The following is a 16,427-nucleotide window of genomic DNA, read 5'->3' as shown; positions in this document are numbered from 1 at the left end:
TCGGGCGGGCGGGCGGCGGCGGCGGCGTCAAACTGATGTTTCCGGTCAATAACTTTTGTTTCGGTAAAGATATTTGAATAAAACTTGGTATGTATGTAGCTTATATGAAGACAAAGGCTGGGATTGATTTTGGGGTTTCTGGGGTCAAGGTCAAGGTCACTGTTACTTAAAATAGAAAAAGGGTTTCCGGTCAATAACTTAACTTAGGAATGAGCTATCATGATGAAACTTGGTGTATAGAAAACTTATATAAAGTTGTAGCTTGGGATTGATTTTGGGGTTTCTGGGATCAAGGTCAAGGTCATTGTTACTAAAAATAGGGTTAGGGTTAGGTTAGGGTTAGGGTTAGCATATCTTTTACATGCATGGAGGGATTTTGATGAAAGTTGGCACAATTGTTCACCATCATGAGACGGAGTGTCATGTGCAAGAACCAGGTCCCTAGGTCTAAGGTCAAGGTCACACATAGAGGTCAAAGGATACAAGAATGAAAACTGTCCGGAGCATATCTTCTTCATGCATAGAGGGATTTTGATGTAACTTGGCACAATTATACACCATCATGAGACGAAGTGTCTTGCGCAGTTCCCTTCTTTAGAATTACTTCCCTTTGTTGTTACTATAAATAGCTTATATTGTAACTTTTTCATTACTAGACGTAGGGAAAAATCGAGACCACTTTTCTGTAGTACAACATGCATGTTACATCCAATTTTGAGGTGTATTTTGACCAATCTCTACCTGGTAAGGATTTCTGTGTGGACTTTAAAAAAAAAAAAATTGTATTTTTTTTTTTTTTTTTAAGATTTACTTCCCTTAGTTGTTACTATAAATAACTTATATTGTAACTTTTTTTATAATTGACCGTAGGGAAAAACCAAGACCACTTTTCTGTGGTACAACATAGTTGTTACTTTCTAATTTTAGGTGTATTTTAAGGTATCTCTACCTGGTAAGGAGTTTTTTTGTGGACTTAGAAAAACAAAAGAATTACAATGATTACTAAACAACCACAAAATGAAAATTACATCTGCAAATATAGGTGCTAGAGTAAAGAAATTTGCTGTGACGGGCGTATATTGTGACATTCTGGCACTCTTGTTTATTCTTATGAAAAGTGTTGAAAACCTGGTTTCGTGGCATTGCCGCGTTTCTTGTCTAATATATTGTTGAAAAGGCTTGTACTTTGTATCTTCTATTTTCATATACCAATGCATGATTACCTACCCTGATTTTAATAAAAATGGATTTATCTCAGTAAGTATTTATAGGACTCATTTGAAATTTCATTATTGTCTTTAGTTGGACTGAGCCAATCAGGGTAGATAACTATGGACTGATTTATATTAAATTACCTCCCTTCGTTTCAAATTAAAATAGGTGTATCTCAGTAACCAATGAAGATACTGATTTGAAATGTCATTTATGCCATCAGATGGACTTGGACAATCAGGGTAGATAACTTTTGACTGAATTATGACAAATTACCACCATTTATTCTATGTAAATGAATATACCTCAGCGGCATCTAATGAGATTGGTTTTTGTTAGCTCACCTGTCACAAAGTGACAAGGTGAGCTTTTGTGATCGCACAGCGTCCGTCGTCCGTCCATCCGTGCATCTGTCCGTAAACTTTTGCTTGTGACCACTCTAGAGGTCACATTTTTAGCTCACTTGTCACATAGTGACAGGGTGAGCTTTTGTGATCACCCTTCGTCCGTCGTCCGTCCATCCATCCGTCCTTCCGTCCACAGTTTCTTGTGAACAAGATAGAGACCACATTTTGCAAGCAACTTTGATCAAACTTGTACAAAACTTGTACTGGCATGATATCTCAATTCCTTTCAAAAACTGGCCAGATCCCATCATGGGTTCTAGAGTTATTGCCTCTTAAAGGGCCATAATTTGCTATTTTTGTGCGTCAACAATTTCTTGTCTGCAAGATAGTGGTTTCATTTATGATTTTATTAGTCCACCATCATCAGATGGTGGGCTATTCAAATCACTCTGCGTCCGTGGTCCGTCATCCTTCCGTCCGTCCGTCCTTCCGTTAACAATTTCTCTTTATCGCATCTCCTCAGTAACAACCAGGGGGATTTTGACCAAACTTTGTCAGAATGATGTATTGGTACCCTAGTTGAGTCCCCCTGAAAATCAGACTGGTTCAACAATTTTTTAGTAAGTTATGGCCCTTTGTTTATTTCTATAATTTACATAGATTTATATAGTGAAAAACTTTGAAAATCTTCTTGTCCAAAACCATAGAGCCTAGGGCTTTGATATTTGGTATGAAGCATCATCTAGTGGTCCTCTACCAAGATGATTCAAATTATTTCCCTGGGGTCTAATATGGCCCCGCCCTGGGGGCCACATGGTTTATATAGACTTACATAGAGAAAAACTTTGAAAAACCTCTTGTCCAAAACCACAGGGCCTAGGGCTTTGATATTTTGTATGTGACATCATCTAGTGGTCTTCTACTAAGATTGTTCAAATTATCCCCCTAGGGGCAAATATGGCCCTGCCCCGGGGGTCACATGGTTTACATAGACTTATATAGGGAAAAACTTTGAAAATCTTCTTGTCCAAACCACAAAGCCTAGGGCTTTGATATTTGTAATGTAGCATCATCTAGTGATTCTCTACCAAGTTTGTTAAAATTATCCCCCTAGGGTCAAATATGGCCCCGCCCTGGGGGTCACATGGTTCATATAGACTTATAAAGGGAAAAGCTTTTAAAAACTTCTTGTCAATAACCTACAACATTCAAATTTGGACCACATGTATGGTTTTGAGTGGCAAGATGAACCTTGACATGAGTTGACCTTGATTTTGACCTAATGACCTACTTTCACATTTCTGTAGCTACAACCTTTAAATTTGGACCACAATCATAGTTTTGTGCACTGAAAAAAAACTTTGACCTTGACATTGACCTAGTGACCTACTTCCACATTTTTTAAGGTACAGGCTTCAAATTTGGACCACATGCATAGTTTCGTGTTCTGAAATGAAATTTGACCTTGATTTTGACCCAGTGACCTACTTTCACATTTCTCAAGCTACAGCCTTCAAATTTGGACCACATGCATGGTTTTATGTACCGAAACAAACTTTGACCTTTGCATTGACCTAGTGACCTACTTTCACATTTTTGAAGGTACAGGTTTCAAATTTGGACCACATGTAATAAAATTTGACCTTGATTTTGACCTAGTGACCTACTTTCACATTTCTCAAGCTGCAGCCTTCATATTTGAACCACATGCATGGTTTTGTGTACCGAAACAAACTTTGACCTTTACATTGACCTAGTGACCTTTTTTCACATTTTTTAAGGTACAGGCTTCAAATTTGGACCACATGCATAGTTCTTTGTTCTGAAATAAAATTTGACCTTGATTTTGACCTAGTGACCTACTTTCACATTTCTTCAGCTACAGCTTCAAATTTGGACCACTTGCATAGTTTTGTGTACCGAAATGAACTTTGACCTTAAGATTGACCTAGTGACCTACTTTCGCATTTCTGTAGCTACAGGCTTCAAATTTAGACTACATGCATAAGATTGTGTACCAAAACAAACTTTGACCTTGACATTGACCCAGTGACCTACTTTCACATTTCTCAAGCTACAGCCTTCAAATTTGGACCACATGCATGGTTTTATGTACCGAAACAAACTTTGACCTTTGCATTGACCTAGTGACCTACTTTCACATTTTTGAAGGTACAGGCTTTAAATTTGGACCACATGCATAAATTTGTGTTCAGAAGTGTAATTTGACCTTGATTTTGACCTAGTGATCTACTTTCACATTTCTCAAGCTACTGCCTTAAAATTTGGACCACTTGCATAGTTTTGGTTACCGAAATAAACTTTGACCTAAAGATTGACCTAGTGACCTACTTTCAAATTTCTCAAACTACAGCCTTCAAACTTGATGCACATGCATAGTTTTGTGTACAAAGAACTTTGTCCTTGAAATTGGTCTAGTGACCTACTATCACATTTCTCTAGCTACAGCTTTCGAATTTAGACCACATGCACAGTGCTGTGTACGGAAATGAAATTTGACCTTGATCTATTCAATAAGTCTTGAAATTTGGAACACTCAAAAATGGCACATTGGTGGGCGCCAAGATCACTCTGTGATCTCTTGTTTAATATTTATATAGTGTGAACTGTTAATTACAAAATGTACAGATTACATCAGATGAAGGCCAGTGCCTGAAAATTTTATCAGAGTGACCTTTTTCCTGGTCTGTGTTTTGGACTTAGTAATATTCAGAATGCATAAATAAACTAAATATAATATATCTGCATCTTTGACTCCTGTCACGGGTACTTTTCTAACCTGAATCCCCAGGTCCTGTGATGGTTAATATGTTTCACATGCCAAACGTTCACTTTCCAAGTTATGTTACTGCGAACATAAAATTAAAAGAACGAAAGAAATATAAAATATACAGATCAGGAAAAGAAATTAAGCAATATAGTAGCAAGTAAATTTCATGAAAAGATGGTTAACATGCTGCAGGGAGTGATTAATAACCAAAGGGTACATAAAAAGCACCCGTATGTACTGATACACCATTGTTTCAATAAAAAAAAAAAATTAAAAAAATCCCTACGCTATTTTTTTGTAACAGAAACCACACATATTTTTTTTTTTGGGCCTTAGTAGAGCGTTCAGTATACTCTGTTGGCCCAAGGTTCTGTTTTTGACCCGCAAAAATGGAGAAAAACTCATATTTGACCTGCACATAATATGCACTGTGTGTCTGGTTGATTCGCGGTAATTCTCTTTGATGCCTCACGAGTTCGAAAGTTCTGCCCCTTGTCAATCAAAATCCCAGTGAACTTCAATATTGTTTGCCAACACAAGCGGAAGTATGGCAGTAGGCGGAGCATCGTATATTAATTAGCTACTGACAGATGTCAATCATGTCATGCACCGACTAACACTTGGTCATCATCAATCTGTAATAGTTAATTGATAAACAATGCAGAATTAGATTATCGTGTCTTATCTCTTGTTAATTAGTGGTAACAGCTTATGCTGTATTGTTATATTTTTTTGCCAATTTAAAATAATTATTTTGTGTGCTTGATACGATTAAATAAGCCGGTCAGCCGTTCCGCAAATTTATTATCGTTGCCGAGGCATTTTGCTAGGGCAAAATAAAACATAAATGTTTTAAATATTTAAAGCAGACATTATAAGTATTGAATAGGTATGGTGAAAAGATGAAATATTAAAACAGGTATTTTATCTAGAATTTTAAATGTTTCCTTTCGTTTTTCCATATTTGTCACCAGTTTTGTTGACCGTGATTTTCGGACATTTTTATCATTTCTTACAAGATTTTCTAGTACAATCTAAATAAAAACCAATAAAAATCTGCATTAAATGATAATATGATAACTCCTGCGAAAGCAGCTCTTATTGTACCCCCCGACAACAAAGTTGTAAGGGTGGGTATACTGGTTTCAGGTCGTCCATCTGTCTGTCCGTCCGTCCCTCTGTCCGTAGACACAGTTTTGTGCACACCATCTCTCCTCATCCCCTTGACACAATTTAATGAAACTTCACACAAGTGATCAGTAACAACAGTAGTTGTGCATGGGGCATGTTAGGTTCTTTCAGAAAAAAAAATGTCAGAGTTACGGGACTTTGTTTTTTGTTACTATACTATATACATAGACACAATCTTGTGCACACCATCTCTCCTCATCCCCTTGACACAATTTAATGAAACTTAACACAAGTGATCAGTAACAACAGTAGTTGAGCATGGTGCATGTTTGTTTCTTTCAGAATTTTTTTTTGCAGAGTTACGGGACTTTTGTTACTGTACTATATACATAAAACAACCCCTTGTGCGCACCCATCTCTCCTCACCCCCTTCACACAGTTTTATGAAACTTCACACAAGTGATTCAGTAACAATAGTATTGTGCATGGGCATGTTAGGTTCTTTCAGAAAAAAAAAATGCGAGTTACGGGACTTTTTTTTTTTTGTAACTATACATATACATTGACACAATCTTGTGCGCACCCATCTCTCCTGACCCCCTTGACACAATTTAATGAAACTTCACACAAGGGGATCATTAACAACAGTAGTTGTGCATGGTGCATGTTTGGTTCTTTCAGAATTTTTTTGCAGAGTAATGGGGCTTTGTTTTTTTGTTACTAAACTATATACATGGACACAATCTTGTGCGCACCATCTCTCCTCATCCCCTTGACACAATTTAATGAAACTTCACCAAAGTGATCAGTAACAACAGTAGTTGTGCATGGGGCATGTTAGGTTCTTTCAACAACAAAAATTGCAGAGTTTTGGGACTTTGTTTCTTGTTAACATACTATGTACATACAGTCTGCATATGCAATCTTGTGCGCGCCTAATCTTCCAAACCCTTGCACACAATTTAATGAAACTTCACACAAGTGATCCGTACCAACCCTAGTTGTGCATGGTGCATGTTACGTTCTTTTAGATAAATATTCTGCATAGTTATGGGACTTTGTTTTTTGTTACTATACTGTATACATACAGTCTATATAGAGTCCACATAATTATGCAATCTTGTGTGCGTCAAATGTCATTGCATGCGGGGGGTACATTCATCACCTTTAGTGATAGCTCTAGTTTTGAAGCATTTTTCGTGAATAAAAACTTGCAAATGCACCAAACCCCACCCACTTTTAGGCCTAAAAAAAAATCTTTGTTTCCGGTAACATGCTCAAAAAAATTAAGGTAGGTAGGTCAGAAAAACTTTTTTGTTGATTTTTTAGCTCACCTGTCACAAAGTGACAAGGTGAGCTTTTGTGATCGCGCGGTGTCCGTCGTCCGTCTGTGTGTGCGTCCATGCGTCCGTAAACTTTTGCTTGTGACCACTCTAGAGGTCACATTTTTCATGGGATCTTTATGAAAGTTGGTCAGAATGTTCATCTTGATGATATCTAGGTCAAGTTCGAAACTGGGTCACGTCCCTTAAAAAACTAGGTCAGTAGGTCTAAAAATAGAAAAACCTTGTGACCTCTCTAGAGGCCATATATTTCACAAGATCTTCATGAAAATTAGTCAGAACATTCACCTTGATGATATCTAGGTCAAGTTCAAAACTGGGTCACGTGCAGTCAAAAACTAGGTCAGTAGGTCAAATAATAGAGAAACCTTGTGACCTCTCTAGAGGCCATATATTTCACAATATCTTCATGAAAATTGGTCAGAATGTTCACCTTGATGATATCTAGGTCAAGTTCGAAACTGGGTCACGTGCCATCAAAAACTAGGTCAGTAGGTCTAAAAATAGAAAAAGCTTGTGACCTCTCTAGAGGCCATATATTTCACAAGATCTTCATTAAAATTGGTCAGAACGTTCACCTTGATGATATCTAGGTCAAGTTCGAAACTGGGTCATGTGCCATCAAAAACTAGGTCAGTAGGTCAAATAATAGAAAAACCTTGTGACCTCTCTAAAGGCCATATTTTTCATGGGATCTGTATGAAAGTTGGTCTGAATGTTCATCTTGATGATATCTAGGTCAAGTTTGAAACTGGATCAACTGCGGTCAAAAGTAGGTCAGTAGGTCTAAAATTATTAAAATCTTTTGACCTCTCTAGAGGCCATATTTTTCAATGAATCTTCATGAAAATTGATCTGAATTTTCACCTTGATGATATCTAGATAAAGTTCAAAACAGGGTCACGTACCTTCGAAAACTAGGTCAATAGGTCAAATAATAGAAAAACCTTGTGACCTCTCTAGAGACCATATTTTTCAATGGATCTTCATGAAAATTGGTCAGATTTTTTATCTTGATGATATCTAGGTCAAGTTCGAAACTGGGTCACATGAGCTCAAAAACTAGGTCACTATGTCAAATAATAGAAAAAAAACGACGTCCTACTCAAAACTGGGTCATGTGGGAAGAGGTGAGCGATTCAGGACCATGATGGTCCTCTTGTTTATTTGGTCGACTACTCAAAATTGACTACCCCCCCCGACCCAAACTATTTGAAAAATCTCACGTAAACCAGAAAATAAAAAAATGCTGGCCTTATATAGGAAAAAATGCTTAAAAAATTATCAGATCATATTTCCTAGACTGTTTAATTATATTTACCTGATGACCCCAAGTGATAAGTGTCACCTGACTGTGACCTTGACCTACTTTCTTGTTTTTAGCTCACCTGAGCCAAAGGCTTATGGTCAGCTTTTATGACCGCTCAATCCCCGACGTCCATCGTCAGTCGTCCGTCAGTCAACATTTTTAGCCCACCATCTGCTATTCAAATTACTCTGCGTCCATGGTCCGTCGTCCTTCAGTCCCTCCGTTTGTCCTTCTGTTAACAATTTCTCGTTATCGCATCTCCTCAGAAACAACTGGGGGGATTTTGACCAAACTTTGTCAGAATGATGTATTGGTACCCTAGTTGTGTCCCCCTGAAAATCAGACTGGTTCCACAATTTTTTAGTGAGTAATGGCCCTTTGTATGTGGTTCTGGGACGATCTGTGTATGAAAAGAATTGGAACCACTGCCTTACCCTTGCATGATCGTAAGAGGCGACTAATAGGGTCTTAACACTTGGTTTTGCAGTAAATCTGTGATTCCAGCAGGTATGCAAATTTTGATTCCATACCTCTTGTTTTTATTTCGATATAAATGAGATGTGGAACCAAAATTTGTAGTCCTGTTTGGCGCCATATAACCTATACTGTGTTGGTGCGCCGTAAAACCCAAATAAATAAATAAATTATTTTTATAATTTACATAGATTTATATAGGGAAAAACTTTGAAAATCATCTTGTCCAAAACCACAGGGCCTAGGACTTCGATATTTGGTATGTAGCATCATCTAGCGGTCCTCTACCAAGATTGTCCAAATTATTTCCCTAGGGTCAAATATGGCCCCGCCCAGGGGTCACATGGTTTAATTATATAGACTTTTATAGGGAAAAACTTTAAAAATCTTCTTGTCATAACCTACAGCATTCAGATTTGAACCTTATATATAGTTTTGAGTGGCTAGATGAACCTTGATATGAGTTGACCTTGATCTTGACCTAGTGACTTACTTTCACATTTCTGTAGCTACAACCTTCAAATTTGGACCACATGCATAGGTTTGTGTACTGAAGTAAACTTTGACCTTGACATTGACCTAGTGACCTACTTTCACTTTTAATTTTGACCACATGCATAGTTTTGTATTTGGAAATGAAATTTGACCTTGAGTTTGACCTAATGACCTACTATCACATTTCTCAAGCTACAGCCTTCAAATTTGGACCATATGCATAGTTTTGTGTACCGAAATGAACTTTGACCTTGAGATTGACCTAGTGACCTACTTTTACATTTCTGTAGCTACAGCCTTCAAAGGGGCCTCCGTGGCCGAGTGGTTAGAGTCGTTGACTTCAAACCATTTGCCCCTCATCGATGTGGGTTCGAAACCTCATTTGGGGCGTAGAATTCTTCACGTGAGGAAGCCATCCAGCTGGCTTACGGAAGGTCGGTGGTTCTACCCAGGTGCCTGCTCGTGATGAAAGTATGCACGGAGGGGCACCTGGGGTCTTCCTCCACCATTAAAGCTGGAAAGTCGCCATATGACCTAAAATTGTGTCGGTGCGACGTTAAACCCAACAAAATAAATAAAAAAACAGCCTTCAACTTTGGACCACATGCTTAGGTTTGTGTACTGAAATAAACTTTGACATTGACATTGACTTAGTGACCTACTTTCACATTTTTAGCTCACCTGAGCACAAAGTGCTCATGGTGAGCTTTTGTGATCGCCCTGTGTCCGTCGTCAACAATTTGACTGTTAACACTCTAGAGGTCACAATTTTGGTCTAATCTTAATGAAACTTGGTCAGAATGTTACCCTCATAAAAATCTTGGACGAGTTTGATATTGGGTCATCTGAGGTTAAAAACTAGGTCACCATGTCAAATCAAAGGAAAAACTTGTTAACACTGAGGGAGGTCACAATTTTGGCCCAATCTTAATGAAACTTGGTCAGAATATTACCCTTAATAAAATCTTGGATGAGTTCGATATTGGGTCATCTGGGTTCAAAAACTAGGTCACCAGGTCAAATCAAAGGAAAGGCTTGTTATACCCCCACCAAACATGTTTGAGGGGGGTATATAGGAGTCAGTTTTGTTGCGTCCCGTCCCGTCGCGTCCCGAAATCTATTATCTCAGTTATTACCAAATGGATTTGATTCAAACTTAAAATACATGTTCCACCTTATCACCCACTTCATGTGACACAAGGTGTATAACTCTTGACACCAAGTTTTCATGAATTATGTCCCCTTTTACTTCAATTTAAGGTTAATTTTGTTGTATTTTCACTATATCTCAGTTATTACTAAATGGATTTGATTCAAACTTAAAATAGATGTTCCACCTCATCACCCACATCATGTGACATAAGGTGCATAACTCTGACACCATTTTTTTTATGAATTATGCCCCTTTTTATCCCCCGCCGATGAAATCGGGAGGGGGGTATTGAAATGGCGTTGTCCGTCCGTCACGTCCGTGCGTCCATGTGTGCGTGCGTGCGTCCGTCCGTCCGCAGCCATTTCTCAGTAACTAGCTGGTAGAATTTCATGAAACTTGAAATAAACATGAATCAGCATACTGCGATGATGCCCGTCATGTTTTTTTTTGGATTGGTCAATTTCCCTTAGAGTTATTGCCCTTGATTTAATGAAAAATGCCCAAAAATGTCCGTCCGCAGCCATTTCTCAGTAACTAGCAGGTAGAATTTTATGAAACTTAAAATAAATATGAACCAACATACTGCAATGATGCCCATCAAGGTTTTTTTTGGATTGGTCAATTTCCCTTAGAGTTATTGCCCTTGATTAAATGAAAAATCCACATCTGCAGCCATTTCTCAGTAACAAGCTGGTGGAATTTCATGAAACTTAGAATAAATATGAACCAACATACTTCGATGATGTCTGTCATTTTTTTTTTTCAATTGGTCAATTTTCCTTAGAGTTATTGCCCTTTAATTGTTTGAAAATCTACAGATTTGTACATAACAAACCAACCAATTGGTAGAATTTCATAAAACTTCTTTCATTCTTTTCCATGAACATTTAGTATAAACATGTGAAGTTGTGTACCCACACCTGGTCACCACCTTGCCTTCGTCACACCCCCTCCCACCCCCAACCCCCCCCCCCCCCCCCCCCCCCCAAAAAAAAAAATAAAAAATTCTTTCCTTTTTATTATTATTATTTTCAAACCTTCCATGAATATTTATCAACATGCAAAGTTGTACTGTTCCCCCACCTCACTCCTCCACCAAGTCATCCCCACTCCCCACCATTTTTTTTTTTTTTTCATTTTTAATTTTCCATCAATATTTCAATATTTATAATCAACATCGATGATCAATGACAATCATAATCGATGTTTTGTACCCTCACAAAGTCACCCCTGCTGCCCCCTCTTCCCCAACCAAAAAATAGCATTCATTTTCTGTTAAATTGATTTTGACAAATGAAATTATTTGCTTCTTAGTAATATCCTTAACTTTTTGCCAGATATTTTTTTTTGCCATTCCTGACCTTTATCTCAGTTACTACTGAATGGATTTGATTCAAACTTAAAATAGATGTTCCACCTCATCACCCACATCATGTGCCCACATCATGTGACACAAGGTGCATAACTCTGACACCAAGTTTTCATGAATTATGTCCCCTTTTACTTAGAATTTAAGGTTAATTTTGTTGTATTTTCACTATATCTCAGTTATTACTCAATGGATTTGATTCAAACTTAAAATAATTGTTCCACCTCATCACCCACATCATGTGACACAAGGTGCATAACTCTGACACCAATTTTTCATGAATTATGCCCCTTTTTACTTAGAATTTAAGGTTAATTTTGATGTATTTTCACTATATCTCAATTACTACTGAATGGATTTGATTCAGACTTAAAATAGATGTTCCACCTCATCACCCACATCATGTGACACAAGGTGCATAACTCTGACACTATTTTTCTTGAATTGTGTCCCCTTTTACCTAGAATTTAAGGTTAATTTTGTTGTATTTTCACTATATCTCATTCTGATTGGCTTAGAGCCAAAGGGAAGTAACCTTTTTTTAACCTTTGTACTGAGTTTTTTCCCCTTAAATTCCAGGAATTAGTCTATTTTTAGAAATCCTATTTTTAGATTTTCAATATTTTAGGTATTTTTCTAACTTTTTTATTATAAGTCCTATGTGAAAAGTAAAAACATTTTTCCTTGGTAACATGGGTCGGTAAGACACTTTTTTGTATTCACTTTTAGTGTATCTCTGATATTAGAGATTTAATATATTTACTAGTATTACTATACTAGTATTATACTAGTATTACTTATATGTGGAAGCCCAGGATGAAGTACTCCAAAGTATTTTTAAGATTCCTTATGGTTGCCATTCTTCTTTGACAAGACCGTATGGTGGGGGTATGAGTCACTCCTGTGACAGTTCTAGTTAACACTGTAGAGGCAACATTTATGACTGTATCTTCATGAAACTTGGTCAGAATGTTACTCATGATGATCTCAAAGTCCATTTTGAATCTGGGTCATGTAGGGTCAAATCAAAGGAAAAGCTAGTTAACACTCTAGAAGCCACATTTATGATCGTATCTTATTGACACTTGGTCAGAATGTTAATCTTGATGACCTATAGGTCTTGTTCAAATCTGGGTCAGGTGGGGTCAAAAACTAGTTCACCGGGTCAAATCAAAGGAAAAGCTTGTTAACACTCTAGAGGCCACATTTATGACTGTATCTTTATGAAACTTAGTCAAAATGTTAATCTTGATGATCTTTAGGTCAAGTTTGAATCTTGGTCATATGGGGTGAAAAACTAGGTCGCCAGGTCAAATCAAAGGAAAAGTTAGTTAACACTTTAGAGGCCACATTTATGACCAGATCTTGATGAAACTATCTTGATGATCTTAAGGTCAATAGATCAGGTGAGCGATACAGGGCCTTCATGGCCCTCTTGTTGAAAGTACAGACTTCAAATTTGGACCACATGCATAGTTTTGTGTTCCGAAATGAAATTTGACCTTGATTTTGACCTAGTGACCCACTTCCACATTTTTGAAGGTACAGGCTTCAAATTTGGACCACATGCATAGTTTTGTGTTCTGAATTGAAATTTGACCTTGATTTTTACCTATACCTACTTTCACATTTCTCAAGCTACAGCCTGAAATTTGAAGTACATGCATAGTTTTGTGTACAGAAATGAACTTTGACCTTGAAATTGATCACGTGACTTACTTTCACATTCCTCAAGCTACTGCTTCAAATTTTGACAACATGCATGGACCATATGCACAGTTTTTACCAAAATGAACGTTGACCTTGATTTTGACCTTGATCTAGTCTTGAAATTTGGAACATTCAAAAATGGCTCAATGGTGGGCGCCAAGATCACTCTGTGATCTCTTGTCTAAAAAATCTTCTTCTTGAAAACCACTGGGCAGAATTACACCAAACTTCACAGGAATGATCCTTTGGTGGTCTCCTTTCAAAATTGTTCAAACAATTGAATTCCATGCAGAACTCTGGTTGTCATGGCAACCGAAAGGAAAAACTTAAAAAGTCTTCTAGAGCCTTGATATTTGGCATGTGACATCATGTAATGGTCCTCTATGAAAAAAATCTTCTTGTCCTAAAGTTCAAGGCCTAGGCCTTTGATATTTGGTGTGTAGCATTGGCTAGTGGATCTCTAACAAGATTGTTCAAATTATACTCCTGGGGTGAAAAGAGGCCTCCCCTGGGAGTCACTTGTTATATGAGATATATAGGAAAAAGTACTTAAAAATTAATAGAACATAGTTCCTAGACTGTTTAATTATAATTACCTGATGACCCCAAGTGATTAAGGGTTATCTGACTGTGACCTTGACCTACTGACCTACTTTCTTGTTTTTTTAAGATACAACCTTGAAATTTGGATGACATGTACAGTTTAGCACACAGATCTTAAAACTGACTATCAGTGACCATGAATGTGACCTACTGACCTTCTTTCTTTATATTTTAGCATCAGTTTGCCATTTGAAACATTTGGCTCTTATTACTCAAGTGAGCGATCCAGGGTCATCATGACCCTCTTGTATACATTTCTTTCCTTTGTCTGTTAACTGTTGTATCTGATATTTCTCAAAGGCTTAGAGAATACCAGTAATTGTGCAAATTTCAAACAGGTCTTTGACATACCCAAAAACCTGATGAACCGTTTCTAAAGGTGTAATTATAAAATAATGGAGGGAATGAACAGAAATATTTTTATCATGTAGAAGTTAGATTTAAACTTTAAAAAATTCCACTTGCAACAGTATAATGTACTGTATTTCAGGGAAAATATAAACAGGCAGTAGAAGCATATGAACAGTTCATCAGTTGTGAGGACAGCAGTGAGGACACATATAAAGCTACAGCAAACAAACAACTCGGTAATTATCAATTCTTGTGACATTGTGAGGAAGGGGTAGCTACAGCAAACAAACATGTCGGTAATTATCAATTTTTGTAACATAGTACGGAGAGGTTAGCTACAGGAAAGAAATATATCTGTAATTATACCCCCACAAAACCAAGTTTGGGGGGGGGGGGGGTATATAGGAGTGAGCTTGTTGGTCAGTCGGTCGGTCGGTCTGTTTTGCACGGTTTCCGGATGATAACTCAAGAAAGGCTTGACCAATTTAAATAATTTTTTGTACATAGGTGTAACATCGGAAAATACAGGTCATGTTCGAATTTGGGGTAAGTAGGTCAAAGGTCAAGGTCACAGTAACCCTGAACAGTTAAATGATTTCCGGATGATAACTTGAGAATGCTTGGGCCTAGGATCATAAATTTTGGTACACAGGTGTAACATCATAAAATGCAGGTCAAGTTCGACTTTGAGGTCTGTAGGTCAAAGGTCAAGGTCACAGGGACTCGGAACAGTTAAATGGTTTCTGGATGATAACTTGAGAACGCTTGGGCCTAGGATCATAAATTTTGGTACACATGTGTAACATCATGAAATGCAGGTCAAGTTCAACATTGAGGTCTGTAGGTCAAAGGTCAAGGTCACAGGGACTCGGATCAGTTAAACGGTTTCCGAATGATAACTTGAGAACGCTTGGGCCTAGGATCATAAATTTTGGTACACAGGTGTAACATCATGAAATACAGGTCAAGTTCTACTTTGAGGTCAGTAGGTCAAAGGTCAAGGTCACAGGGACTTGGAACAGTTAAACGGTTTACAGATGATAACTTGAGAATGCTTGGGCCTAGGATCATGAAAATCGATATGGAGGTTGGTTATGACTAGCAGATGACCCCTAATGATTTTGAGATCAGTAGGTCAATGTCCGGCGTCCGTTGTGCGTCGTCTGTCCATCAACATTTCCAAAAAAAATCTTCTTGAAAACCACTGGGCAGAATTACACCAAACTTCACAGGAATGATCCTTGGGTGGCCCCCTTTCAAAATTGTTCAAAGAATTGAATTCCATGCAGAACTCTGGTTGCCATGGCAACCAAAAGGAAAAACTTTAAAAATCTTCTTGTCCATAACCACAGGGCCTAGGGCTTTGATATCTGGTGTGTAGCATCATCTAGTGGTCCTCTACCAAAATTAATCAAATTATCCCCCTAGGGTCAAATATGGCCCCGCCCCGGGGGTCACATGGTTTACATAGACTTATATAGGGAAAACTTTGAAAATCTTCTTGTACAAAACCACATGGCCTAGGGCTTTGATATTTGGTATGTAGCATCATCTAGTGGTCCTCTACCAAGATTGTTCAAATTATCCCCCTAGGGTCAAATATGGTCCTGCTCCAGGGGTCACATGGTTTATATAGAGTGATATGGGGAAAACTTTGGAAACCTTCTTGTACAAAACCACATGGCCTAGGGCTTTGATATTTGATATGTAGCATCATCTAGTGGTCCTCTTCCAAGATTGTTCAAATTGTCCCCCTAGGGTCAAATATGGCCCTTCCCCGGGGGTCACATGGTTTATATAGAGTTATATAGGGAAAACTTTGAAAATCTTCTTATACAAAATCACATGGCCTAGGGCTTTGATATTTGGTATGTAGCATCATCTAGTGGTCCTCTACCAAGATTGTTCAAATTATCCCCCTAGGGTCAAATATGGCCCCGCCCCGCGGGTCGCATGATTTATATAGACTTATATAGGGAAAACTTTGGAAACCTTCTTGTACAAAACCACATGGCCTAGGGCTTTGATATTTGGTATGTAGCATCATCTAGTGGTCCTCTACCAAGAATGTTCAAGTTATCCCCCTAGGGTCAAATATGGCCCATCCCCAGGGGTCACATGGTTTATATAGAGTTATAT

The 16,427-nt window shown here is 37.9% G+C and overlaps 1 protein-coding gene across 1 annotated transcript in view; it reads left to right on the top strand.

Moving 5' to 3' along the window:
- LOC123554817 (histone demethylase UTY-like) overlaps positions 1-16,427 on the top strand; it is a 473,287-nt gene that overhangs the window by 199,943 nt on the left and 256,917 nt on the right. The window contains exon 9 of the mRNA XM_045345168.2: positions 14,428-14,524. Coding sequence (XP_045201103.2) covers positions 14,428-14,524 — 97 coding nt within the window. The remainder of the gene's footprint in view (positions 1-14,427; positions 14,525-16,427) is intronic.

Source organism: Mercenaria mercenaria, chromosome 7 (assembly GCF_021730395.1).
Source record: "Mercenaria mercenaria strain notata chromosome 7, MADL_Memer_1, whole genome shotgun sequence".
Classification (NCBI taxonomy): Eukaryota; Metazoa; Mollusca; class Bivalvia; order Venerida; family Veneridae; genus Mercenaria; species Mercenaria mercenaria.
Note: the sequence above shows the minus strand (reverse complement) of the source record. Positions and strands in the feature narration are given on the sequence as shown.